The sequence below is a fragment of the Dasypus novemcinctus genome, chromosome 25, assembly GCF_030445035.2.
Source record: "Dasypus novemcinctus isolate mDasNov1 chromosome 25, mDasNov1.1.hap2, whole genome shotgun sequence".
Lineage (NCBI taxonomy): Eukaryota > Metazoa > Chordata > Mammalia > Cingulata > Dasypodidae > Dasypus > Dasypus novemcinctus.
In genome coordinates this window covers 49,260,850-49,285,656 of record NC_080697.1, presented here as the reverse complement: position 1 = coordinate 49,285,656, position 24,807 = coordinate 49,260,850, and the positions used below count along the sequence as shown (strand labels likewise).

Here is a 24,807-nt window from a genome sequence, read left to right as displayed (position 1 = left end):
AGCACTGAGATAAAAATCCTCCCTAGAGAAACCATGGTGGCCAATGGAGAGCAGGAAGCCTGCACAGGGGCCAAGGCCCAGACCTCGGTCCACCCCAGTACAGGGCACAGGAGAAACAGGCCAGCAAAAGACGCAGAAGAAATGGGCAGAGTTGTCAAATGAGAAAACCAAGGAGAAATGCCACAAAACCCAGAAAAGCAGGAATCAGTTGGGTCAGATGAGAGCGCCAGGACGGCAGCGGTGCAGGAAAGGGAGGCTGATTGAAGTGTTTATTCCACCAAAGCCCCCTTTCTCAGGAGGTTTACATACTGGCGGGGGAGACAGGCAGCTGACAAGTACTCAAGTGTCATGTTGAAAACACAGCAGGTGAAGCAGAAGAGAGGAACTGCTGAGTATGTGTGTGTGGGGGAGGGGAAGGGGTAGGTCAGAGCAGGTGCTGTTTAAGGTCAAACCTCAATGGCAAATAACAGCTCAGGCTAAGGGAACAGCTAGTGCAGATTCCTTGATGTGTGTGAACAACAGAAGAAAGCCCGTTTGTCTAGAGCATAGTGAGCTGGGGCGAAGAGAGCTGGCTGGGGTCTCATAATGCCTCGCAGGCCAGAGACAAGACCTGGGATTTTATTGTAAGAACACAGGGAACTCATCAGATAGTGTTAAGAAGGGGAGGGAGAAGACCTTGTCACAATTTAAGACAGCAAATGTTTGGAGACTGAACTAGTAGGAAAGCAGAGAAGAAAAAACGTGGAGACTACGACAGTAATCTAGCAGGAGGTAAGGGTAATTCAGACGAGGGCAGTAAATTAACAATGGAGCTGCGGAGATGACTTAGAACGTGAGCAGTGGATGGGATGTGGCAGGAGGAGGAAGGGGAAATAAAGATGGGAACCCGGAATAACTAGATGCATGGCAGTATCACTGCCTGAGCTGGAGAAGGACAGAGTGAAAAACCACTTTCAGTGGAGTATGAAAAGATACCCTGGGAAACGGACTTTGGCCCAGTGGTTAGGGCGTCCGTCTACCATATGGGAGGTCCGTGGTTCAAACCCCGGGCCTCCTTGACCCGTGTGCAGCTGGCCATGCGCAGTGCTGATGCGCGCAAGGAGTGCCGTGCCACGCAAGGGTGTCCCCCGCGTGGGGGAGCCCCACGCGCAAGGAGTGCGCCCGTGAGGAAAGCCGCCCAGCGTGAAAAGAAAGTGCAGCCTGCCCAGGAATGGCGCTGCCCACACTTCCCGTGCCGCTGACGACAACAGAAGCGGACAAAGAAACAAGACGCCACAAATAGACACCAAGAACAGACAACCCGGGGGGGGGGGGGGAATTAAATAAATAAATAAATCTTAAAAAAAAAGAAAAGAAAAGATACCCTGTGTATTCTATTTCTGAAATGTCAGCATTGAGGTTCCTTTAGGGTGTCCAAGTGGAGATGTGAAAAAGGCAGTTGCATGTATGAGCCTGGAGTTTGGAGGAGAGCTCACGGCTAGATGTATAAATTTGAGTCACGGCGTTTCTGAGCGGGGGCTTGATGAGCTCACTGAGTGAAAAAGCACAGCCAGGGAGAGAAGCATCAGCCTACGGCTTGACTCCTGGCCCTCCTGCGTTTAGTCACTGAGTGAGAAAGGAGCCAAGAAAGGGGACTTACCGAACGTTAGAAAAAGCAGAAGAAAATCGCTTTGAAAGAACAGTTTCCAAAAAGTGGTCACAGTACAGCCCATAGAAGAGGAGCTTATAAAAGAAGCAGAGCTACCACAAATACCATGCCTGTTCTGGAAGTGTGAGTGGAGGCTGAAGAACCAGCTTGGGCAGCGGTATCTCTACCTCAGAGGGTTGTTGTAATGATGAAATGAGATTGAACACAGAGAACACACAGAAAGGGGCTTGGGTTACAAAGGGAAGTTAAACCAACTTGCCGAAGGTCAGACGGCTGAAAAATAAAAGAAACAAGAAAAAAGACCTGGGATATACTCCTGTATATATTACTGGGACCCATTATAATGTTTCCTTGAATTTGCAGCAAAAAGGAACAGAGACCAGACACAAAAGGACAAATATTGCATGGTCTCATTAACATGAATTAAATATGAAGAATAAGCGCATGGAGTTAAAAACCTAGAGTATAGGTTATTAGGTGATAGAAGGGTTGAGAAGAACTACTGATGCTTAATGTATGTAGAAGTTTTAATTAACTTGACTGTAAAAGTGTGGAAATGGGTAGAGTTGATGGTAACACATTACTGAGTAGTAGCTGGTTTATAAATGGGAATGTGGCTGAAATGAGTAGTCTAGGGATGTAACGTCAATTGAAAGAAGGCTAGAGAATAATCTAGGGACTGAATAACACAGTGAACCAGAGGTGGATGAGAATTGTGATTGATGGTACAGATGCAAGAGTGTCCTTCCAAGGGCTAGAGAGGATGTACGTCACTATGACAGGGTGGTGGGAGCAGGGGAAAAATACAATTGGTGTAACCTATGGACTGTGGTTAACAGCAATACTGTCATATTCTTGCATTAATGACGAAAATACACTGTGCTGATAATGGGGGGTATGGAAAAAGTGTGCCAAATGTATGCTATGAACCATGGTTGGTGTAAGAGTTTGATGATATTATCTCCTAATCTCATAAATATTCCACCACAGTTGGTGTGTTGGTGAAAGGTATTATATAGGAATTCTGCACATGTGCATGACTGTTTTCTAAGTTCACAACTTAATAAACATATATTTTAAAAAATAATAGGGTGAGTTGGGGAAAAAATACACCAAATATAAGATATGGGCCATATTTTGTGTATTTTGGTAATGCTGTTTGCATAGTTTATAACAAATATTTCACAACAATGCAAGGTGCTGGTGGTGGAATAACGTGTGGGACCCCTGCATGATGTCATGCTTGTTTATTCTGTAAGTTCACAACCTTTACTCTATACTTATTGTTTATGTATGTTCATGTATGAATAATATACCTTAATTAAAAAAAAAAAAAAGAAAAACTGAAGAAGCCAGAGAAGAGGGGAAATGTAGGAGTAAGATGTCTGAAGCAGGAAGCAATAATGTCCCAGGAGATGGGAGAACAGAAGAAACTTCTGGTCAAGAGAAGGTTCTTCTGGGGTCAGTGAAGACTGGGGAAAGCAGCAACACACTACTGTGAACATGAGGCCAGGTGGGCGCCTGGCTGGGAGATTGCAGTCTTCCCATTCAAGAACCGAGAGCCGGCTGGCCATGAGCGAGGGCAGAGGGTATGTGGGGAACAGAATGGGGGAAGATTTGCATGAAAACCTTCCCTCTGTGAATTGTAGAGAGGAGTCAGTCATGAGTTTGACTTTGAAATAGCTTCACATGTTTACTAGACAGCATTTTATCTTCACTTTATGTTTTTGAGGAGGAAAAAGTTTATATGCTTATATAAATGTGTATATAGAAAATCTAGACATATGATGAATATTAAAAAGGAAAATCCAATAGAGAAACAGTAATAAAATCTGAGCTACAGACTCTCCGGCATAATACTAATTACCTTCTGCTTTTGTGTAGATGGCAACAGTCCCATTGACAAGGCCAGCATAAAGATTCTGAGGTGTACAAGCCAAGCTCATGACAGTAGATTTCTCAGGAGTGAAAAAGTGCTGAAGTCTCACTTTCTTTGAGCCTTGACTGCTTTTATAAATGGAAATGCTTTAAAAGAAAAATATAAACTAATAAGTATATTTGCTCAAATGTGTGTGAAAATGAATGAAAATAACCAGGCTACCTCTTTATATAAATGTATTTAATATCTCATTTTAATTCCTCTCTGCCCTTGATTTCCTCCTCCTCCTCCTAGAAATACTTGGCTATATTTCAAAACTGTTACCACTCTTCCTTTCTTTCTCTTATTTTAAAAGAGAATTCTGTGTTATAAAAAATTAGTTCTTGGAACTTCACATCAGGAAAAACATTTTAATTTTTAAAAACTGTGCCAATGTCCAATATGAATGTAATAACAGAATATGGTTCTGTTATTCTGGACTACAAGGAGTAATGTCCTTCTAAAGGAATTATTAAAAATGATACAGTTCAGTGGCAAATCACATGAAAAAAGAAAACTCTTCCCCTTGCAAGAATTACAATTTCTCTTTGGGAATTTTCCTAGAATAATTGCCATGGGCCTGATTCCCTTCTTATTTCAAAGGGCAATGGCCCTAAAAATTTCCACACATTCCATAATTCCTATATATAGTTTCCTGACATCAGATGGAATGTTCTCTTTCCATTGTAGGTTACTCATTATTTTACTTCTAATGGAACGCAACGGATGGTAATTATTGGCAACACAGCAAAATGAAACGCTACCTTCCTTCTTCCGTCCCTAAACAAATAGTCGGCACATCTGAAGCTCTTACAACCTCTGTTTCGGAATCAGAGGCTGCATTAGGCTCTTTATGCTTCTCTTCCACTGGAATATATACCATACAAAGGATGCGAGATTCCACATTGAAGCATTCGATAACTTTAGGGTTGGAATTTTGAAATGAGATAATAGCTATTTGACCCATTTGATTGGTACAACTTCCGATCTGAATCAAGGAATTGAGAGGAAAAACAAAACAAAACAGACGAACATGTGGATGATGAACAAACATTCTTTCACAATACACTTTCAAAGGCACTGACATTTCAAAGCAATGACAGGAACAAATTTCCATAGGAGAACAAATGTAGAGAAACCAATTTGCTAATAGTCCTCCCTTTTCTTCTCAACATATTTAATTAGGTTACTTTTTCTTTTAAATTAAAGAAACTATTTTTTTAAGAAAAACACATTGATAAGCTTGAAAAACCACATACCTATCACTGTACAGTGGTAAAGGTCTATTCCTACACAGTTTAGTCTTAAAAAACAGATACATACCAATTTTACATAATTTATCACTAATGTTTAACAGTCATACCTAGAAAACAAGTACTTCAAAAGAGAAAAAAATAATATGAGTGCATCCACAAGTGGATCATTAGCATTTTAAGAGTGCGGCAGTATTTCTAAAACTGGCATTGTTGCAACAGTATTTACAGATTTTTAGATCTGTTGAATCTTTACAATGAGAATACTCAGCACAGTTTTCTGATTTATACTTAAATTTGTTTTTTATGTGGCAAAGTATCTGACACAAAAGCTCTTGTCAGCAGAAAGCATGGGCTCATTTAGGGTGTACTGTATATAGATTTTTTTTTTCCTTTCCCATCAATTTTATGAATGTATATTTTACTTTATTTTTCCATACTAAAAACAAACACCCTTGTTTGGTACTGTCTCTGAAGAAGGACGCCCAACTGACAAGTTCTGATTCTGGCATAAGGGGAATGGCACGGAGTGACCGAGAGTAGGAATTAAGCACCGGCAATTAAGGAGCCTTTGGGAAGAAAGAAATTTCTTTTAAAATTAAAAAATCCTGAGAGAATTAAGGCTCTCCATTCAGTAATAGCTTGGTGTAAAAGAGTTATTAGGTAATCAAATTGTTCCTTTTTAAATAAAAAACTCAACTCATAATACTGACCAAATAGGAGCTTTGGCTCAAGAGGAGAGAGAAGTGAGATGTTCAAGTGGAATATAGGCTATCTGGGGGAAGGAAAGTCAGGCTGAGGCCCTGGAAAGTAGCATGCAGCCACTGGGGAGGGTGTGTGGGGGGTTAAAAATGTCAGAAGATGAAAAAAGATGAAAGACTTTAAACTCTATGGTATGTTGAATTCCCCCTGGTTTGCATGAGTCAGAAATGTCTTAATGCAATTGCACATAATTTCATATACTGTATTTCATTTGGATCAAATTTATTTAACTGTTAAGTCTCCAGTGTAACAAGCCAGCAATGTGTTGGAAGGAAGACAGCCCCATGTGATTTAGTCACTAAAATTAAAGAAGTACTGAAATTAGTTAGTTGTCTCTGGACTGCATTTAATCTGGTAAAGCACAGATAGGAAAATAAAGAAGTAAACATTTAAATTCCTAAGGCCTCTGCACCCCTTCCAAAAGTACTCAGCTCCCTTATACAAGGACTTTTGTTTTTGTGTTTATAAATATAATCTGGGACACACTATCAACTAATGACAACACTCTACTGAAGAATTCTAGTCACATTAACTATGGATACTGAGTCTTACTAATAAACTTGAACTAAAAGCAAGCAAACAAAAACATCTTACCCACAGGAAACCATGTACTGTAGAAAATGAATCTGGTTGACTTTCATTATTTAGGCATGGTTCAGGATTATAAGCAGCACATTCAATCTAAAATGGAATAAAATTAAACACCCGCATAGAAAATGGAACTACAAGGCTTCTAAACTATTTAATGTACTAAATGAATGACTTATACTTCTGACACATAACCTGTGAAATTTCAGGGCATTACCTATAAAAGATTAAAATAGGACAAGTAAAATATTAAGAGTACAAGTCTCAGAAGTTAGCTTTTTAGAGGCAAACACCTAAGTAGTTTTAGTCCTTAGCATTTTATTCTTCAGACCCAGCAACTAAGCTGAAAGCAAATGTCACAGAACACAGGACACAACCCACACAGGAGGGCCACAGCTCGCTGGGATGGAAACGAGCAGTCCACAAGAGACTGCACACTTCTCTCTTTTCCTTTTCCTGTTATAGCCACAGGCCCTTCTAGGGGCATGTAGCAAGGACCCTATGACTTCCAAAGGGGATTGCTTCTCCGTTTAGTATCACCGGAGAAACCCAGTCTTTAAGTGTCAACTAGAGACCAGAAACGAGAAATAATGTTTTTATTTTTATTATTTATTTTTTGAAGAAAAAGAAATTATAAGTCATTGAAGTAATTGAAGTGACTGGGCTTACTGTGCTCGAATCCATAAGAGAGCACACATTAATGCTATACCACCTTGGCAATGCTGTGAGCAAAGACTGTGTACAATACTTCCAGGAAAAATGAGGCCTCTAATTATGATCCATTTTGGAAAATGACCACTTGCCAAGCAAAGGCATAACAGAATCGACAAATCTGAAACATGTGTTGCCCTTATTCAACGAATAATGCCTTGAATGCAGTGGAGCTGTTTTAATACTGCAGTGTCCTGCAGTGATTAAACTCCAGGAATCAGCTTCAAAGACAATGGCTTAATAGACAAGTTATTTTTTGGCTTGAAACTACAAGTCTTAAATTATTTCTGAGTAAGTTAACTGTAGATAAATAATATCTATGGTTGAACTTGAAAAATAATTTTTTGATGATGCCCCTTAACAGTCATTCCTCAGTAAATCAATTTAGATAATGAAGATACTATCTATATGTGGAGAGTTGAACTATTAAATGCAAATCACCACACTTTACCTTAAACTCCTGCTGTTTGGCCACCATCACAGGCATGTGTCGAACAAGGAGAGGATGTTTTTCTTTTTTAATTTGATTCCCATCATCTTCTACACAGAACCAACCCATATGGTTCTCCTCTTCTGTAATTGTATATTCAAAGGGAAAATAATCACAGACAGTTTTAACTTAAGGGTAATAAAACCAGCAAGTTCAACAGAGTATGTCAGAAGAACACTCTAATGCTCTATTTTCTTTAAGATTGGAGAACTAAATATTTTATTTCTGAAAATGGTAATTAAGTGTCTTGATCTTTTCTAAAAGGAAGGATACAAATACACATTCCTTGCTTTATTTTGGAAATGACTATGGCCCATATCTACATAACCACATTTTCCTGTTTGTTCTTCCTGAAAATGGTGAATATGAAACTTCATTGTGCAAATTACATAGGTCTTTCTTTTCTTCTTCTTTTTTTTCCCAAAGCAATTGAAATGTCTAGATTCAAATACCAGAGATAAAGCAAGAAAAATTTTTTTAACATGGTCTAATGCCGTGGGATTAAATATAACAAAATGAAATATTTTTCAATCAAAGCAAATTGTCAATTTTAGTTTTGAACATGTAATTACTCTAAAGATAGGGAAAAAAAAAAGAGCTTATATTGAGGTTCACCTTAACCTCTTCAGACAGTGGGGCACTTCCTTGCTTGCTGAGTTTCTTTGAACCTAACTTGATAAACCACTAAATTATTCAGGAAGAGAAAAAGTAGTTCTGTGTAGTTGCTTCCTCTTCAATTGAGCACAAATTCAGGAAGGCTTTCCATTTCATAATAAGAGTCCTCCTTTTCCTTCCTTAAATCATAGCTCACTAATGTAATGAGCCTGAGAAACCAATTTCTCTTCTATATTTTCTTTTCAGTTAACATTCAGGCTATGGTACATCTGAAAGGGATTTTTTTCACACACACAAAAGACATCCAGTGTGTTCTGAGTAAATGATATGTATATTGGCATATACATTAAATTTATATGTATGTATGTATGTATATATACTGTTTGGTTTTATTTTTTTGCAAAAAAAAAAAAAGGCAAGGCTCGAAGGCACATAAGGAACAAGAAATATAAAGTCATATCCACCTATAGTAGAACTACAGGATATATTTTCAGTGCCACAGGGCCTTTAATGGCAATTTAGTCCTATCTCTTTATTTTACTTAACAAGTGAAGGAATGAGGAATTGGAGAGCTAAGATAAAACATGACTTTCCTAATGTTTAGAGACACCCAGACTGGACCTGGGGCCTGAACTCCTGGCTCATAGGCCAGGTGGGGAAAAGAGTTTTTACTTATATTGAATGTTATCAATTGACATTTATATTTTATTACTATAAAAGCCGTTGCTTCTTTTCTGCAACTCCTGATTCATAATACAAACTTCTTAAGAGTCACTTTTGCTGGGGTTCATTTTAACTTTTAAAAAACATTCTTCAGGTTAACGGATAAATCTATTATTTAGTTTACTTCTCAACCATGATTTTATCCTCTTATGTATATATTTCATCAGTGCACAGAAAACTCTCTGGAGGAATATAAAATGTACATTGTCTCTTACTTAAACATGCCTCATTTATCTTAAATCAGCTAAATCTTACCAAGGGCAAGCTTAGCCATCTGTAAGTTGTTGATCCAAGACTGTTTGATGGCAGGGGTAAATGTATTAAACACAGCTGTAAAGAAAGTAGGTCGCCCAGACCTGCCAGAAATAATAGAAAAGCAATCATTTTTATCAAATGTGCTCCATCATAAGAAATAAAATGACATGTTTTGCCTGTCCAATATAATCACCAAACAAAGGAAATATATAAAATCATGACAAAGAATCATTTTCTCAGAACTGGCCAAGAAGGTTTCATTTTAAAGCTACTACTAACTTGTCTTGCTTCCCTGGGAGCTGTAACTGAATTCTACAGCAATCAGCAGCTCTGATTTCATCTTCTTTCTTCAAAATAAGTCTTTGTAAGCCTGATGTCCAGTCATGGGCTACTGACTGGTTTAAGTTCTACAAACAAAACAAAACAAAAACATGCATTTTAAAAATATATTTTTAAAAGTGTGAATAAAATAGGACCACTCCAGGGATAGAAAAAAGCCAAGTTGTAACATGAAAAATTCAAAGAGACCAAATAATGTTCCTATCTGATTAGGAAAAATAGACCCCTTGGGAATCAGGTCATATGTGTGATACAGCTCATATATTTCTAAGATAGAACTGATATTCAAGTCTACTTGCAAAAAGAAGGAAAGTTACTCTTAAATATTATCACCTTATTCCAAGTAAGAGAAAATATATAATCAGATCAATTCTTAAAGCTAAAATTAATTCTCACTTTTGGTATTACTTAGAGATATAATCAAAACCTTATGGTCACTTAGAAATAAAAATGGAAGTTTTTATCAAATTGCTTTGATTGTTACCTGGTAGTTTCCTTTGAGGTTTCCTATCAGTTGAGTGATTTGACCAATCACATTCAAGTCATACAACAAGTTTTGTAAATCTTGATATAGTTGTCCTGGCCCCATGTAAACTTTGTCTACAAAATAAGCACACCAAAAGAGTACAAATCTAAATTCATGTTCATTTGAATGCTTAATGGAAGAAAACACTAAAAGCAACTCCAGTTAATTTAAAAAAGGGGAAGGACAGAATTTTTCAAAAGTGGATCTTTTCAAGCATTTAGTATTTTTCCTCTTCTTATTTTCTATTTTAAAAATAATTTTAGACCTACAGAAAAGTTGCAAAAATAACACAGAGTTCCTGGATGCCTTTCATCCAGCTTCCCCTAATGTTAAAATCTAACATAAACATAGTATAATGACTGAATCCAGGAAATTACACTGCTACAACACTATTAACTAAGCTAGATGCTTTGTCTGAATTTCACCAGTTTTCCCCCTAACACAATTTTTCTGGTCCAGGATCCAATCTAGGATCCTGTAATGCATTTAGTTGTCACCTCTCCTTAAGTCTTGCCCAATCTGGAATAGCTCCTTTGTCTTTCATGACTTTGACATTTTTGGAAGAATATTGGTGAGTTATTGTATAGAATGATCCACAATCTAGATTTGACTGACTTTTTCTCTCTTTTATTACTTTTAAACCATAGTTTACGTGACTACGACAAGTAAGGGGTATCTGGAAATGACATTTAAGCTGAAGAACCAAATTTCCAATAACTGGGTGATTCAACATCAAAACTGAGCTTCCTCTGAGGATTAAAAAAAACAGAAAAGGTTTGTCTGTAATGATTTGCCTTGGTGGGACTAACGGATGCCCTGGGGTCTAAGTGCCCATACAATAAAGTAGTTTCACTAGTTTTTGAGAGTTTACTGTAGGCAGTTTTCAAATATCTCGTCATTTGATCCCTACAATAGGATTAGCACAGAGAATATATTCCCTATCTCCCCGTTTTACTGATGCTGAAACTGCCTAAGGCTACATGCTTATAAATAGGTATGATTTGAACTCAAAATAAAGTTCAAAGTCCATTCCTTTAGCCAATATGGCAATAATACCCTGTCTTCTTTTCTACTCTCCATATAACTAACCATCTTAAGGTTGCACAGCCAGTAAGGGACGGAGCCTGAATTCAAACTCTGGTACAAAAGGAGATGCATTTGGGTGAATAAAGTAACAGTTTTCTTGAAGTTTGCCTTTTACCAGGTCAGGCTGTGCTGGCATGCAACTTGTATAGTTGCATGGGTCCTTAAGTATAGAAAGATCTCACACTCGGTGCAATGTTCTATTATCAGTGTCTTGAAATTAACTTTGGAACAAAAGGCCCTGCATTTTCATTTTGCACTGGATCCATCTTTCTGTGGACATACACTATATAATATATATTTGATATTATATATTTATATTAAAGCCAAAAGATATATATATTTCATATACAAATATTTCAGATACATCTGAAAATACTCACTGGTTAACTGAAGAGTAAGATAACCATTTATAATTTTGCAGGCACTTTATATTAATGATGTGATTACATGGTTACTTTTGCACATGGGAGGATTGATCTTTTATTACCAATCTAGACAAACTCCATGAGTGATTGCACTTTAAGTCTTTCCATGAAGTTTCAAGAAAAAAATGTAAAGCTATTCCAATGGTAACATATATTAAACTTAATTTTCCTTAACAGGTTTATAATTAAGATATTTTATTCATTAACATATATTTTTTCATTTATAAACTTTTGATGACAAACTAAATACAACCTTGTAATAAAATTATAATTTCATGTAGTAATTTTATTAATTTGCCTACATCTATTTTTATATGATTTTTAAAATGATCTTATGTTAAAATTGATCCTGTTATTTTGGTGTACAGTTCTATTAATTTTAATACATTGTATAAATTCGTGTAACTGCCCCCACAATCAGAATATAGAATAGTTCCAACACCCCAGAGAAACTTCCTGTGCTACCCTTTTACAGTCTCACTTTCCTGTATCCTTACCCCTTTTTCCATCACTATAGTATTGTCTTTTCAAGAATGTTGTATAATTGGAATCATACAGTATTCTACATCTATTTTTAACACATAAATAGTACATTAAAATTCAATTGATTTGACATTTGTTAAAAGAAAATTCTTTAGTTTTTAAGGACAAATGCCTGACTTGGACCCTGACAGTTTTATTCCTTCCATCATTAATAGCATAAGCAAAACATTATACAATTATACATAAGCATAAGGAAAATATGAGTATACCACTAGGCCTGCCGAAAGACACTTCTAAGTTTTTCAGAATCCATCTTCAAAATATGATGTGAACAAGTTAGAGATGATGCCAATATTTTGCAACTGCTTCTAAATTGGGTATGCCAAGATTCTGACATTTCTGCCTTGAATTTGGAAAGGAAATATTTCTTCCTTCTACTAAAGTTCTCCATGACTAAGCGACATGTTATAATAGAAAACACCTTAAACAAGTATCTCAGGAGATATAAACCCCCTGTTGGAAAGTTAAGGTTAGAAAATTATTCAGTGGCAATGCTGTACTTTACTAAATCAGGAAATTTCACCATTATGTAACTCTCAAGCCACTACTGTGATAACTTACCAGAAAACATTTAAATCTTTCCTATCTCAATTTTCTAATCTACAAAATAGGGGTAATAATAATTTTACTATCAACCTCACAATGTTTTTTTTCAGGAGGCACTGGGGATCAAACCCAGGACCTCATACATGGCAAGCAGGTGCTCAACCACTGAGCGACATCTGTTCCCTCACAAGTTTTTTCTGTTGTTGTTGTTGGTTTTTGTTTTCTTCTCAGGAGGTACCAGGGATTGAACCTGGGACTTTGTATATGGGAAACAGGCACCCAACCTCTTGAGCTACATCTGCTCCCTGAATGATATTGTTTCGAGGATCAAATGAAATAATGTATACAAAAGATTTTATGTGTGTGTGTATATATATAGTATGTACATTATAGAAATATGTATAATTTACTGTAACATACAATATAAATGCAAGGGACTATTAATTATATCTTTCATCATACTTCCAGAGCTCAACTATCCTCTTTTAGATTTTTCCTATACTTAGTCTACCACTGGCCTGGCCCATATTGTCAATGGAAAAATCTCCTCTTTTCCACTGAAACTTTATGCCATAATTCTAAGAAATCTCCTTATTTTTCCTGGACAGGTTAAGAAACAAATAGCTTCTCACTTGGCTAACAGAAGTGATGAGTTGGATGATATTTTAAATCAGGGAATTTTTTGGAGTTTCTAAATCTTCACTTACATGTGATTGCAAAATTTCAGATGTCTGCTGCTTCTGATCAAGTTACAAGTAAGCCCCCCATGAAATAACCAGTTGGGACACAATAATTAGCTAGTTTTCACTTATAAAATTTATCAGTTAATAGATTGGAACTCTTTTAGACTTACCCAAATGATTTAAGTTTAGGGGAGAAATTAGGGAAATGGTTAGCATGTTAAAAAAACTGATCAAGACTGAAGTTTGTCTTTTACCAGGTTAGGCTTTGCTGGCATGCAACTTGTGTAGTTGCATGGGTCCTTAAGTTTAGAAAGACCTCATACTCAGTGCAATGCTCTATTATCAGTGTCTTGAAATTAACTTCATCAGCTAGCTGAATAAATGGTGAACTTACAAACACTTCAGTGATAACACTTGACTTGACCAGTGGAATAATTTGGAAGTCCTCTTTTATCATCAGAGAGGTATGATTTAAAGTCATGGCAATATTTCCTGGCATAAGTGATATAGAACACTGACATATTTCTATAATTGATTTTTCAATGAATAAGCATTTTTAAAGTCTCCTATAGCAGACCCTATTCCCTTTATGGCAAGAAACAAAGAGTTCAGAAAAAGTGAGTGGAAGTAATGTGGTTGATATTGTAAAAGCCAAAAGCAGAACTGGAAAGCAAGAAAGACTGATTTCTTTTTATGACTCTTCTGAATTTGCAAGGACAGGCTGTGGAGGTGGGGGCAGATGGTTCTGTGGCATAAAAACGAGAATGGCTCAGACACCTCAAAGTTAAGTCTGCATTCAGAGTCCCACTCCCCCCCATCCCCATGGTAGTCTAGCAGGAAAGTCTTAAAATCATCAGGAACCTCATTCTCAAATGCCTACTGAATAGATGTAGCCCACTGCCTTTTGCAGCTTATGACTGTGTGGTCCTGTAGCCACTGCTGTATGTGCCAGGTGGAATATTTTTTAACTAGAGGGAGAGTAAGGTGGTGGATAAGGTTTCCACAGCTATGGAAAATAAACGTATGCTCTATCTAGGAACAGGAAAAAGGAACAAATCTGTGACTAAACTTGAGGGGCCCAAGTCCTCAAGGAGAGGCAGTGGAAGAGGAATTCGATACTTGGTCAAAGTGGAAAGTACTGTCAGATAATGAATGTGTCAGCTTAGCAGGGGTAATGGATAGGAGAGTTTCTTCAGCAGGTAAACAGTTAGGGCGGGGACTGGGAAAGGTTAGTTGGGGCAAATGAAGAGAAACTGGAGGAATCAGGACTAAGGGCAATATTTACACAAGTTCACAGTAATTTTCTCAGAAGGCTATGTTAAACGAAGAAGCAGACAGCCTTCTAACTTGTCCTCTAGTTCTATAATCTTCTGCTTTTCCTGTTTTAGAGGAAAAGAAGCAGGGAAGAACAATAGATGTGCTTCCACCCTGGAGTTGCATAAATAACACCCTGTCAGTCGTATCTCATCTGGGATAAAAAATGCTGCCATTGATAGGAAACTATATTGGAAGGACGAAGAATACTTTTCCCCCAGTGGATTACAGAATTGTCTATATTGAGACTAAAAGAGCTTTTATCTAACATAGGAAAATATGCCAACGTTTTATATTTGTGCATTCGCATCAGATATTTGGGATACAAACTAACACAGCATAGTAACATTATATTCCTAATGAACAAAGACAATACATACTAAAAAGAAGAATTAAAAAAACAATAAAATTAACAGGCCCCAAACTGATGAAGATGGTAAAGAGACTCTCCAGGACTCCATATCCCCAGCAGTTTTGAATAACCAGTAAAAACTGGCAAAAACATCTTTCTTAAAGCTCCAGAAAACAGTTTAAGTATTGCAGTACCAGGGTGAGAGCCAAATCAAGAAAAAGGCAATGCAAAAACAGTCGGATCTCCTGGCATACATGCTGGTTCAAATCCATTTGCTCTAAAGAACAGCCATTGACAAGAATTCTATGACTACAAATGTTCAAATGACTTGAAAGCTACCTTCTGTGATTTCTCTACTAATTTCAAAGTATGTTTGAGGGGTTCAAGAAATCAGTAAGAGGGAAACGGACTTTGGCCCAGTGGTTAGGGCATCCGTCTATCATATGGGAGGTCCGCGGTTCAAACCCTGGGCCTCCTTGACCCGTGTGGAGCTGGCCATGCGCAGTGCTGATGCGCTCAAGGAGTGCCGTGCCACGCAAGGGTGTCCCCGCGTAGGGGAGCCCCACGCGCAAGGAGTGCGCCCCGTAAGGAGAGCCGCCCAGCGTGAAAAGAAAGAGCAGCCTGCCCAGGAATGGCGCCGCCCACACTTCCCGTGCCGCTGACGACAACAGAAGCGGACAAAGAAACAAGACGCAGCAAATAGACACCAAGAACAGACAACCAGGGGAGGGGGGGAAATTAAATAAATAAATAAATCTTTAAAAAAAAGAAATCAGTAAGATACTGTTTGCTTCTCCAGGACATTAAGCAATCTGGCAGCACATTAATTCAATAATTTGTGATTTGTTTGGACTCAAAAATAGGTATATCTTGAAGATATGTTCATTCCTATTTAATACAGTATTAAAGTTAGATTATTTATTCCTAAAAAAATAACAAAAAAACCCACAAAGCAGTGAGTGTCTTTAAAATGTTACTTTGAGTTTAGGAAAGAATTTTTTTCAGTCAAATTTTAAAAGACATACTTACATTTTTAACAACAAAAGATCTGCAAATCAAATTTCTTGCTACAGCTGATTTCCAATCATCTTGTTACATGTTTCTAGTATTTTAAATTATGTGTGTATAGTTCTTTATCACTGTACTGCCACACAATTGCTCCATTTATGCAAAAGGGTTTCCCAATTCTTTCTCACACACACCGCTACTGTTTCCATGGATATCCCTGCAATTTGTTTGAAAATTCCGTGTTTTGTAAGCTAAATGGAATCTTGTGTGGCAAACAAGGGAGGAACTGTGTAACCAAATAAAGAGCAACTATACCTATAAAAAAATCTCAACGCTGCGTACTTTGGATTCTCAGAGTGTCAACATGCCTGGTTAACCCATCACACATGGGCAGCTTCTTAATTTATTACACGGAACGATGTGCCTTTAAAAAGTTTTAAAAGGGTCTGCTGGTTTTGTAGATTTCAGAGCCAGAAGGCTTGAGGGAGGAGGGTGAGTACGAGGAGGAGAGAATGATGGATTAAAGGGAACCCACTGAAGAAGGGATTAAGGAAGAGTCAGCACTTCCGGGTCTGGAGGGTGGGGATGGGTGGCAGCGAATTGCCAACAGTCTGATTATGAATAACAACAGGCTCCCACTGAACGGTTTTCAGAGCTGTCCATCAATCTTCATTCATGGTAAAAGCATTCCTTTCCAGAGCTTCTGTGTTAGTTTTGTTCTAGTCTTTCCCCTGCTCCAATCTCTTTTATTTTCCTTAGAACCATACAGTGGTTTCTGGTTGTAAGTCATCGTCATCTAACATTCCTTATGCAAGTACGAGGGCAACTTGTCTAGCTGCCTTCATCTTGTACCCTGTACTCATGGAAAAGCTATTTCTTTCACAAGAATTACTGTGTCATACTTGTTCTATCTCCTACAGATGACCTTTGAATTGAAAGACAAGGGTTTTTTTTTCTTTGTTGGTTGGTTGTTCACTCTCTCAAATGACAATGATGGTGTTCACAAAATAAACTAACATTTAGCTACGCTCTTCCTTTAAGAATGCAGTGAACCAAAAGGTGCATTTCCCTTGCAGCTAGAAATAAAATTTGAATTTATGAAGTCTAGGCAATATAGGCATAGTGTTGCTGAAACAAAGAAAGTGAAGAGAATAAAAGTGCCAAAGAGAAGATATGAAGTGACCCTAAGGGACAGAGGCAGCTTGAATGGAGGTTGCAGCTTTTACAAAACAAAGACAGTTGTTTCACTTCTCTTCCACCTGCTACTGGAGCATGAGAGTTTAAAAAAGCAAAACAATAAGCTCTCACTAAAGAACAATCTTGTTTTCTTATGGCTAATCTTCCTGAAAATACTTCCATTGGAAGCAGCTCCTTACTTAACAGAGAGGAGCTATTTTGCTGAGAATTAAAAATTCAACTCAGACATTGTTATAAGAAAAATACTTGAAGTGGTTTCAAAGAGTGGTTTTGACAGTCTCAACGCCTGTCTGAACAGACACAGAGCTTTCCTGGGTCAGCCATGCCTCCAGGTCAGATGCTTATTTCAGACATCCCTGCCTGGAGTGGGACTGCTTATGTGTGAGCAAAAGTGTGAAAACTGAGGATTCACCCAGAAAACTCCCATAAGAAGAGTCCACAGTAGCATCATTGTGGCCATCAATATCCACACAATTCCCATAATGGCGCGGCAGGTGGCATTATGAAAAAAATAGTCAGCATCCTCTTCAGTTATGGTATCCCAATTCTCAGCTTAGTCATATCTTCAATTACAAAATGCCAGTTTGCTTAAAATAGAGTAGAAGGAGGGGGAGACCAGGCCTGCCACATTGTTTCAACACATGGCAACTGCCTTGGGTGAGAAGGCAGCCTTGAGTTGGACTCATTAGGGCCTTGTAACTGTGAGCTTTTACCCCTAATAATCTCCTTTATAAAAGCCAACAGATTTCTGGTACTTTGCATCAGTACCCATTTTTGGCTGCGTAATACAGTTACCTAAATTGTTAGTTTAAGTACCTTTTCAGAAAAGCGATGAATGTTCTTTCTCAGCTACTACCAATTATTGTTTCATTTATTCAAAACTTACATAGATCTCAATATAAAATGAAATGAATAGAAATTTAAAATAGTGTTATAAAGAAATTATGAAATTATCATAAAATCACTCTTATTCTGTTCAAAAGGTATGGTCTATGAAACTTTTAATTTGAGGTAGCATTTGGTATGACCATCTCAGGTAATTATTCTACGTTAGTTTTCAATAGCCAAGTACTGAGACACAAAATGTTTCCAGGATGAGAGCTGATTATGGGAAGGAAGTTAAAACTGTAAAGCTGAAAGTGTCCTTCCTTGGGGGCTGGGAAATAAATGTGAAGGTTCTTGCCCTTCTACTGGCCAGCTGTAGTTGTATTTGTTTTTGTAATGAAAGGAAATTGGGATTCTTTTTCATCTGATGCATGGAAATAAAGGAAATCAGGCCTCTGGATACAAGGAAATTTAAAAGAAGAATCAAGGCTATATTGTGAAAATCAGCCAGAATATTTTAATACCTAACATTTAATATTCAGTCAGCCACAAGTTCAAAAACAAACACTAAAAAGGCTCTTAATCATAACCTGACTAAGGAGAAATTGATAAAGAAAATGAAGGGATGATAAAAAACAAAACAAAAGGAAAAAATCCTACATCTTAAGCTTCTCGGTTTCTCTGAAAATATTTAAGCAGAGGAGCATTGCTAGGAAAATTTTAGGTAAAAGAATAATAAAGTGAGGCTAAGATATGTTTACATAAAATAAATAATAATGTTAATGTTATATTGTTGCTGTAAGACTAGACAGTTCAATGGAATGGAGAATTGTCAAAACTAGACTCTTGTATAAATAGGAATTAAGTATGTGAGAAAGGAAACATCATAAACAATAGAGATAAACTGGATACTTAAAAAAATAACATTTGGAAAATGGCTGTAATAGGTGGATAGGGGAATAAATTTTTATACTTTATCTCACATATGAAAACAAACTCCAGAAGGATTGAAAAGTGAAAAGCAAAACCCTATACATAAAAACTAGGTGACCATCGAGATGGCCAGGAGTTTCTAAAACTGAGAAAAGAAGGAATCACAAAGAAAATGGTAAGATTTGACCACATGAAAATGAAAATTTTATCTATTACAAAACTACAGATAAAATTTAAAGCCACATAGGGCGGTGGACTTGGCCCAGTGGATAGGGCGTCCGTCTACCACATGGGAGGTCCGCGGTTCAAACCCCGGGCCTCCTTGACCCATGTGCAGCTGGCCCACGTGCAGTGCTGATGCGCACAAGGAGTGCCCTGCCACGCAGGGGTGTCCCTGTGTAGGGGAGCCCCACATGCAAGGAGTGTGCCCCGTAAGGAGAGCCGCCCAGCGTGAAAGAAAGTGCAGCCTGCCAGGAATGGCGCTGCACACACGGAGAGCTGACACAGCAAGATGACGCAACAAAAAGATGTGCCCCTGACAACAACAGAAGCGGACAAAGAACACGCAGCAAAAAGACAGAGAACAGACAACCAGGTGGCAGGGGGGAGGGGAGAGGAAAAAAAAAATTTAAAGCCACATGAAAATGGGAAATTGTTTACTATAAAGATTACACATTAAAGTACACAAAAACGAGAATAATCAAAACCCTCAGTAATAAACAATTCCCAGAAGAAATATAGATGGCTAATAAATATAAAGAGTGTTCATTCTGATTAGCAATCAAGGGCAAGCAAATTAAAACAACCAGGGAGCAGATGTGGCTAAAGCAGTTGAGCACCTGCTTCCCACATGGGCGGTCCTAGGATTGGTTTCTGGTGCTTACTGAAAAAAACAAAAACAAAAATGAAGAACAAGCAAAACAAACAAAAAACTGGCTTCCCACATATGTGGTAACTCAAAAATAAACAAACAAACAAATAAATAAATAAAACAGCCAGGTATCATTTTCCCCAAATCAAGTCAACAAAGTTCTGTTTTGTTGTAGAAGCCACACTTAACTGGTGGGAATGTAAACTGGGAATAACTTTCTGGAAGTTGCAACTTGTAAAATGCATCGAGAATCTAAAAAAGTTCTACTCCTTGACCTAGTAATTCCACTTCTAAGAAAATTAACAGACTGATTTATGTGCAAGAATGTTCATATGTTCACTAGTTGTAACAGCAAAATAACAGCAGCAGCTTAAAATATGCAAACGATGGTACAGCCATGAGGAAATATTATGTGGTTAGCTTAAATTACTTTTACTCAGAATTCTCAATGACACGAGAAAATGCTCATTAAAAAATATTAAATGACAACATATCATACAGGATGATATATAGTGGATCTGTACTGCAGCATAATAAATGTATAAAGGCACAGGAAAAAACTGGAAAGAAATAAATTAAAATGCTAATATAGGGAAACGGACTTTGGCCCAGTGGTTAGGGCGTCCGCCTACCATATGGGAGGTCCGCAGTTGAAACCCCGGGCCTCCTTGACCCGTGTGCAGCTGGCCATGCGCAGTGCTGATGCGCGCAAGGAGTGCCGTGCCACGCAAGGGTGTCCCCCGCGTGGGGGAGCCCCACACGCAAGGAGTGCGCCCGTGAGGAAAAGCCGCCCAGCGTGAAAAGAAAGAGCAGCCTGCCCAGGAATGGCGCCGCCCACACTTCCCGTGCCGCTGATGACAACAGAAGCGGACAAAGAAACAAGACGCAGCAAATAGACACCAAGAACAGACAACCGGGGGGGGGGGAATTAAATAAATAAATAAATCTTTAAAAAAATAAAAAATAAAATTAAACAAAATGCTAATATAGTTTCCAAATACAGGGATTGCAGGTAATTTTTAATTTCTTTAAACTTTTTAGTCTTTCCAACATAAACAAGAATTAGTTCCCAGGAGAGAGTAATTTTTTTTATAGTGTCATATGTAAAATCAAAGTCTGATAAATGCAGTATAAACCTAGTTTCTCTTCTAACAAATCGTGTTTTGACATGGACAGTATAGAAACATCTTAGTGATAAACTAGCAGTGATCATAACTAGAGCTCAGGAAAACAAAGCCTACCAAGTTCGGAACATGTTACTGTGGATTCTCCACCTCCCAGTGGCAGCCCACTGAACTCAAAGCCAAAACCACTGCATCAAGTGAAAAAAGAACAATATGACTGTCCCACTGATTAAAATCCAGTTTGGCTTCAGAAGTTTTTTTTTTATAATAAAAATTAGGATATAATTTTATAATTTGAAAATATCGTATTCACGAAGATATATGTTATGCCTCAGACACAAAAGCACCAATCAAGAAATTAAACTATCCCTGTGATGGTGCCTTAAAACCCAGCATACAATATTGATTTGCTCAACATTTGCTGAGTATGTGCATGTGCGTTCAAGGATATGCACATATGTAGAAAAATACACACAGAGTATCCACAGACTGCCCATATACAGACACACATGAGCAGTCTTCCATGTTTAGCAATCCATACCTACAAAAACACACTTAATTTCCACATTAGATTATATATCTTTTCTGTAGAGTCTTCTTTATCAAAACAATGAAATGACTTGCTTGATATTGATGTACTAATGTAAAAACATACCCACTCGAGCTGGCTTATCATTTGAGGTTGATTAACTATGACCACTGCACTGAAAGCCTGGTCACTGGACAACTGGACAAGACCAGAAGCCCGGACAGAATGTTCTCAGGGGAAAGTTAAATTTAACTTGACTGAATCATCTTCCAAGTATTTGTGGTAATTTCAAGGATCACCTATATGGGCTTGTCTAGAATATTTCAGTATCCACTTATTTTATACAATAAAGTACACATTAAACCCAGAAAATATGTGCCTATTTCTTTGTATAGGACAGTTTTCCATTTGCTTCTTAAGGAAGTCTTTCAGAAGACAGAGTGAAACCAGTTTTAGGGTATGTTACTGAACACCCAGAAAATTCACACCAATACTTTTTCTTTTTAGGTACCAGGCCCTGGGACTGACCCTGGGCCCTCTTATGTGGGAAGCCCAAGCTCAACCATTGAGCTACACTGGTTTCCCTGAGTTGCTTTTTTCCCCCCGTCTGTTTTGTTGTTTACTTTTTGTTGTTGTTTTTCTAGGAGGTGTCGGGGACCAAACCCAGGATCTCCCATGTGGGAAGCAGATGCTCACCCGCACGAGCCACATCCGCTCCCAGCACTTCTTGCTAAGGTAACTGAATGACAAAAATATGGCAAAGAAGGTAGAGATCCTTCTGCTTGTAGAAAGATTTCCACATTTTTGGCAGCATCACTTCATGCGCTGCCACATGCAGGGCTGCTCGAAATAAGCCTGTGACTATAAAAGACACTTTTCTGTTCCATTCTGCCACCTCTACCATCACTTCCTCCCACACAGATGCGGATACACTCCTTTGACAGCTGCTGTACCACCGAGAGCAAGGACTGAAAGACGGAACTTTACAACTAAGTCGTAAGTGGATAAAACCATGGGCCAAAGTTCCAGGTCAGCTCTGCACTCATTCTGTCACTTCTGCCTCTTAGTTTCCTTCCTTGGACTATAATTTTTTTTAAAAGTATAAATCTTTTTAAAATACAAAAAAGTACAGAAAAAAATATATGGACATATTTTCATTGTTTACCTACCACATAGAATTAATAGACATTAGCATTCTGCCACATTTGCCACAGATGTCATTTTTGGCAAAAGGAATAAAATGTTACAGGTACAAATTAAACTCCCATCACCATTTTCACTTCTCCCCCTCACCCAAGACAACTATTATTCTGAAATGGATACATACCATTATTGTGCTTTTTTGTAATTTTACCATACATGTATGTTTTAAGATGTTTTTCATTATACTCATGTAGTCTATTCACAAGGGAAGTTGTTTGCTTGAGGGGAAAACTAACAAACACATAAAATAAATATCCAGCAGTAAGATTAATCACTTTAAACCAAAGATTGTTCCTTTCTGATTATGTGCACATCAACATTTCAAGTCTTGCTCTGAGAGGTGAGCTCCAATTCTTAGCAAAATTAACATACTTTTATAGCATGCAAGAAAGATTGTATAGTTTTTACTAACTCTATAAAGTGCAACTGCATCAATTCCCCCACATTAGACACCCCATGTGTTTGGTGGTTATCTTCTGCAGATACTAGTCTTTAAAAAAATCAAATGTCTTACAGAAGAAACAATCACATTAAAGTAAAACTGCCTCTGTTAATTACCAACCATCTAACACTTCAATTTCGATTTTCAGGAAAACTAATGAAGAATGTTTCAAGATTTTTCATAGTGTTAACAGTGCCGAATGACAAAGTTGTGTGTTTGCTCTCAATATTAATCCAAAGAATTTGATAATTTTATAAGATTCTAGTGGGAAAGATCTGTAAATTCATACGATATAGGAAAAAAATGGCACTGGGCACTAGCATCATACCCTCCCCCACAGTATTTTAATGGTACAATTTTTAGAAAATGGTTTATAGGTTCCTTTGCCATTGCAATTAGGAAGTTAGGCATTTTCTTCCATTCTGATTCCCTTCAATTTGAAGTACTACCCTAAAAAGTGCTGCATAGTTTGAATGATTCAAGTTCTACTACAATAGACTTCGTAGCTCCTGTCCTCAAATCTCCAGGCCAAAATTCAACTCTTACAAACTTAAAGATCAAGAACCGAGACGCTCCAGCCTAGGAGTGCTTGACTCTTGAAAAGGACCTGCTTGAGAACACAGTGCTCCCCTACCTGTAAGCTCTACGTGACTGCTGCTGTCAAACCCAGTTGAGACTGATACCCGAGAAGGGATAACCTATATTATCCAATTACTTCCTCTTGAGATCCTCAATACTGTATCAAAACAAACTTCTAATAAGCTATTTTGTTGGTCCATAGTGCTGAGACTTTCTGACTTGCCTCTGTAGAACTGTCACTTTTGCTGAGTGCAATATGGCTGAAGTCTTTTTTTTTTATTGACTTTGTAATAATATTACATTAAAAAAATATATATGAGGTCCCATTCAACCCCACCCCCCCACCCCACCTCTCCCCCCCCCCCCCCCAGCAACACTCGTTCCCATCATCATGACACATCCATTGCATTTGGTAATTACATCTTTGGGCACCTTTGCACCTCATGGTCAATGGTCCACATCATGGCCCATACTCTCCCCCCTTCCATCCAGTGGGCCCTGTGAGGATTTACAATGTCCGGTGATTGCCCCTGAAGCACCATCCAGGGCATCTCCATATCCCAAAGATGCCTCCACCTCTCATCTCTTCCTGCCTTTCCCCATACCCATCAGCCACCATGTCCACTTTTCCCAATCCAATGCCACCTCTTCTATGTGGATATTGGATTGGTTGTGGCCATTGCACCTCTATGTCAAGAGGAGGCTCAGATTTCACATGGATGCTGGATGCAATCCTCCCACTTTCAGTTGTAATCACTCTAGGCTCCATGGTGTGGTGGTTGTCCTTCTTCAACTCCATCTTAGCTGAGTGTGGTAAGTTCAATAAATCAGATTGTAGGTGCTGGAGTCTGTTGAGGCTCAGGACCTGGCTATCACATTGTCAGTCCTGGCTGAAGTCTTTATAAGCAAAAGATATTGGACATAAGAGAGAGAAGCCAGGGGGAACAGCTAGAAGCTGGAAGCCAATGGAACTTGGAAGTGAAAAGAGAAGACTGTCATGTGTATTGCCATGTGACAGAAAAGCTAAAGATCCAAGGATCACTGGTAGCCAGCCACAGAACGCCACGGTCTTTGGGGAGAAAGCATCGCCTTGCTGATGCCCCGATTCAGACTTCTCCTAGACTTTAAACTGTTTGCTAAGAAATGCCCACTGTTCAAGTCAACCCACTGGATGGTAATTGTTATAGCATCCGGAAAACTAAAACAGGTAGTAATAGTTCTCCAACGGTCATTCCTACGGAGCACCACTTAACATATCATGACCCGTCTGGTCGAATTAGATCTCTTCTACTGCCAGGAAATCGCCTTGAGAGCGAGAA

At 38.2% G+C, this 24,807-nt stretch overlaps 1 protein-coding gene across 12 annotated transcripts in view; it reads right to left on the bottom strand.

Annotated features, from left to right (window-relative positions):
* Positions 1-24,807, bottom strand: part of ARHGEF10 (Rho guanine nucleotide exchange factor 10) — a 169,723-nt gene that overhangs the window by 33,631 nt on the left and 111,285 nt on the right. For all 12 annotated transcript variants that reach the window (XM_058288003.2, XM_058288001.1, XM_058288006.1 and 9 more), the window contains 7 exons: positions 9,787-9,902; positions 9,243-9,370; positions 8,964-9,064; positions 7,332-7,453; positions 6,176-6,262; positions 4,331-4,554; positions 3,516-3,673 (listed from right to left, as the gene is read on the bottom strand). In XM_058288003.2, the coding sequence (XP_058143986.1) occupies positions 3,516-3,673; positions 4,331-4,554; positions 6,176-6,262; positions 7,332-7,453; positions 8,964-9,064; positions 9,243-9,370; positions 9,787-9,902 (936 nt within the window). The remainder of the gene's footprint in view (positions 1-3,515; positions 3,674-4,330; positions 4,555-6,175; positions 6,263-7,331; positions 7,454-8,963; positions 9,065-9,242; positions 9,371-9,786; positions 9,903-24,807) is intronic.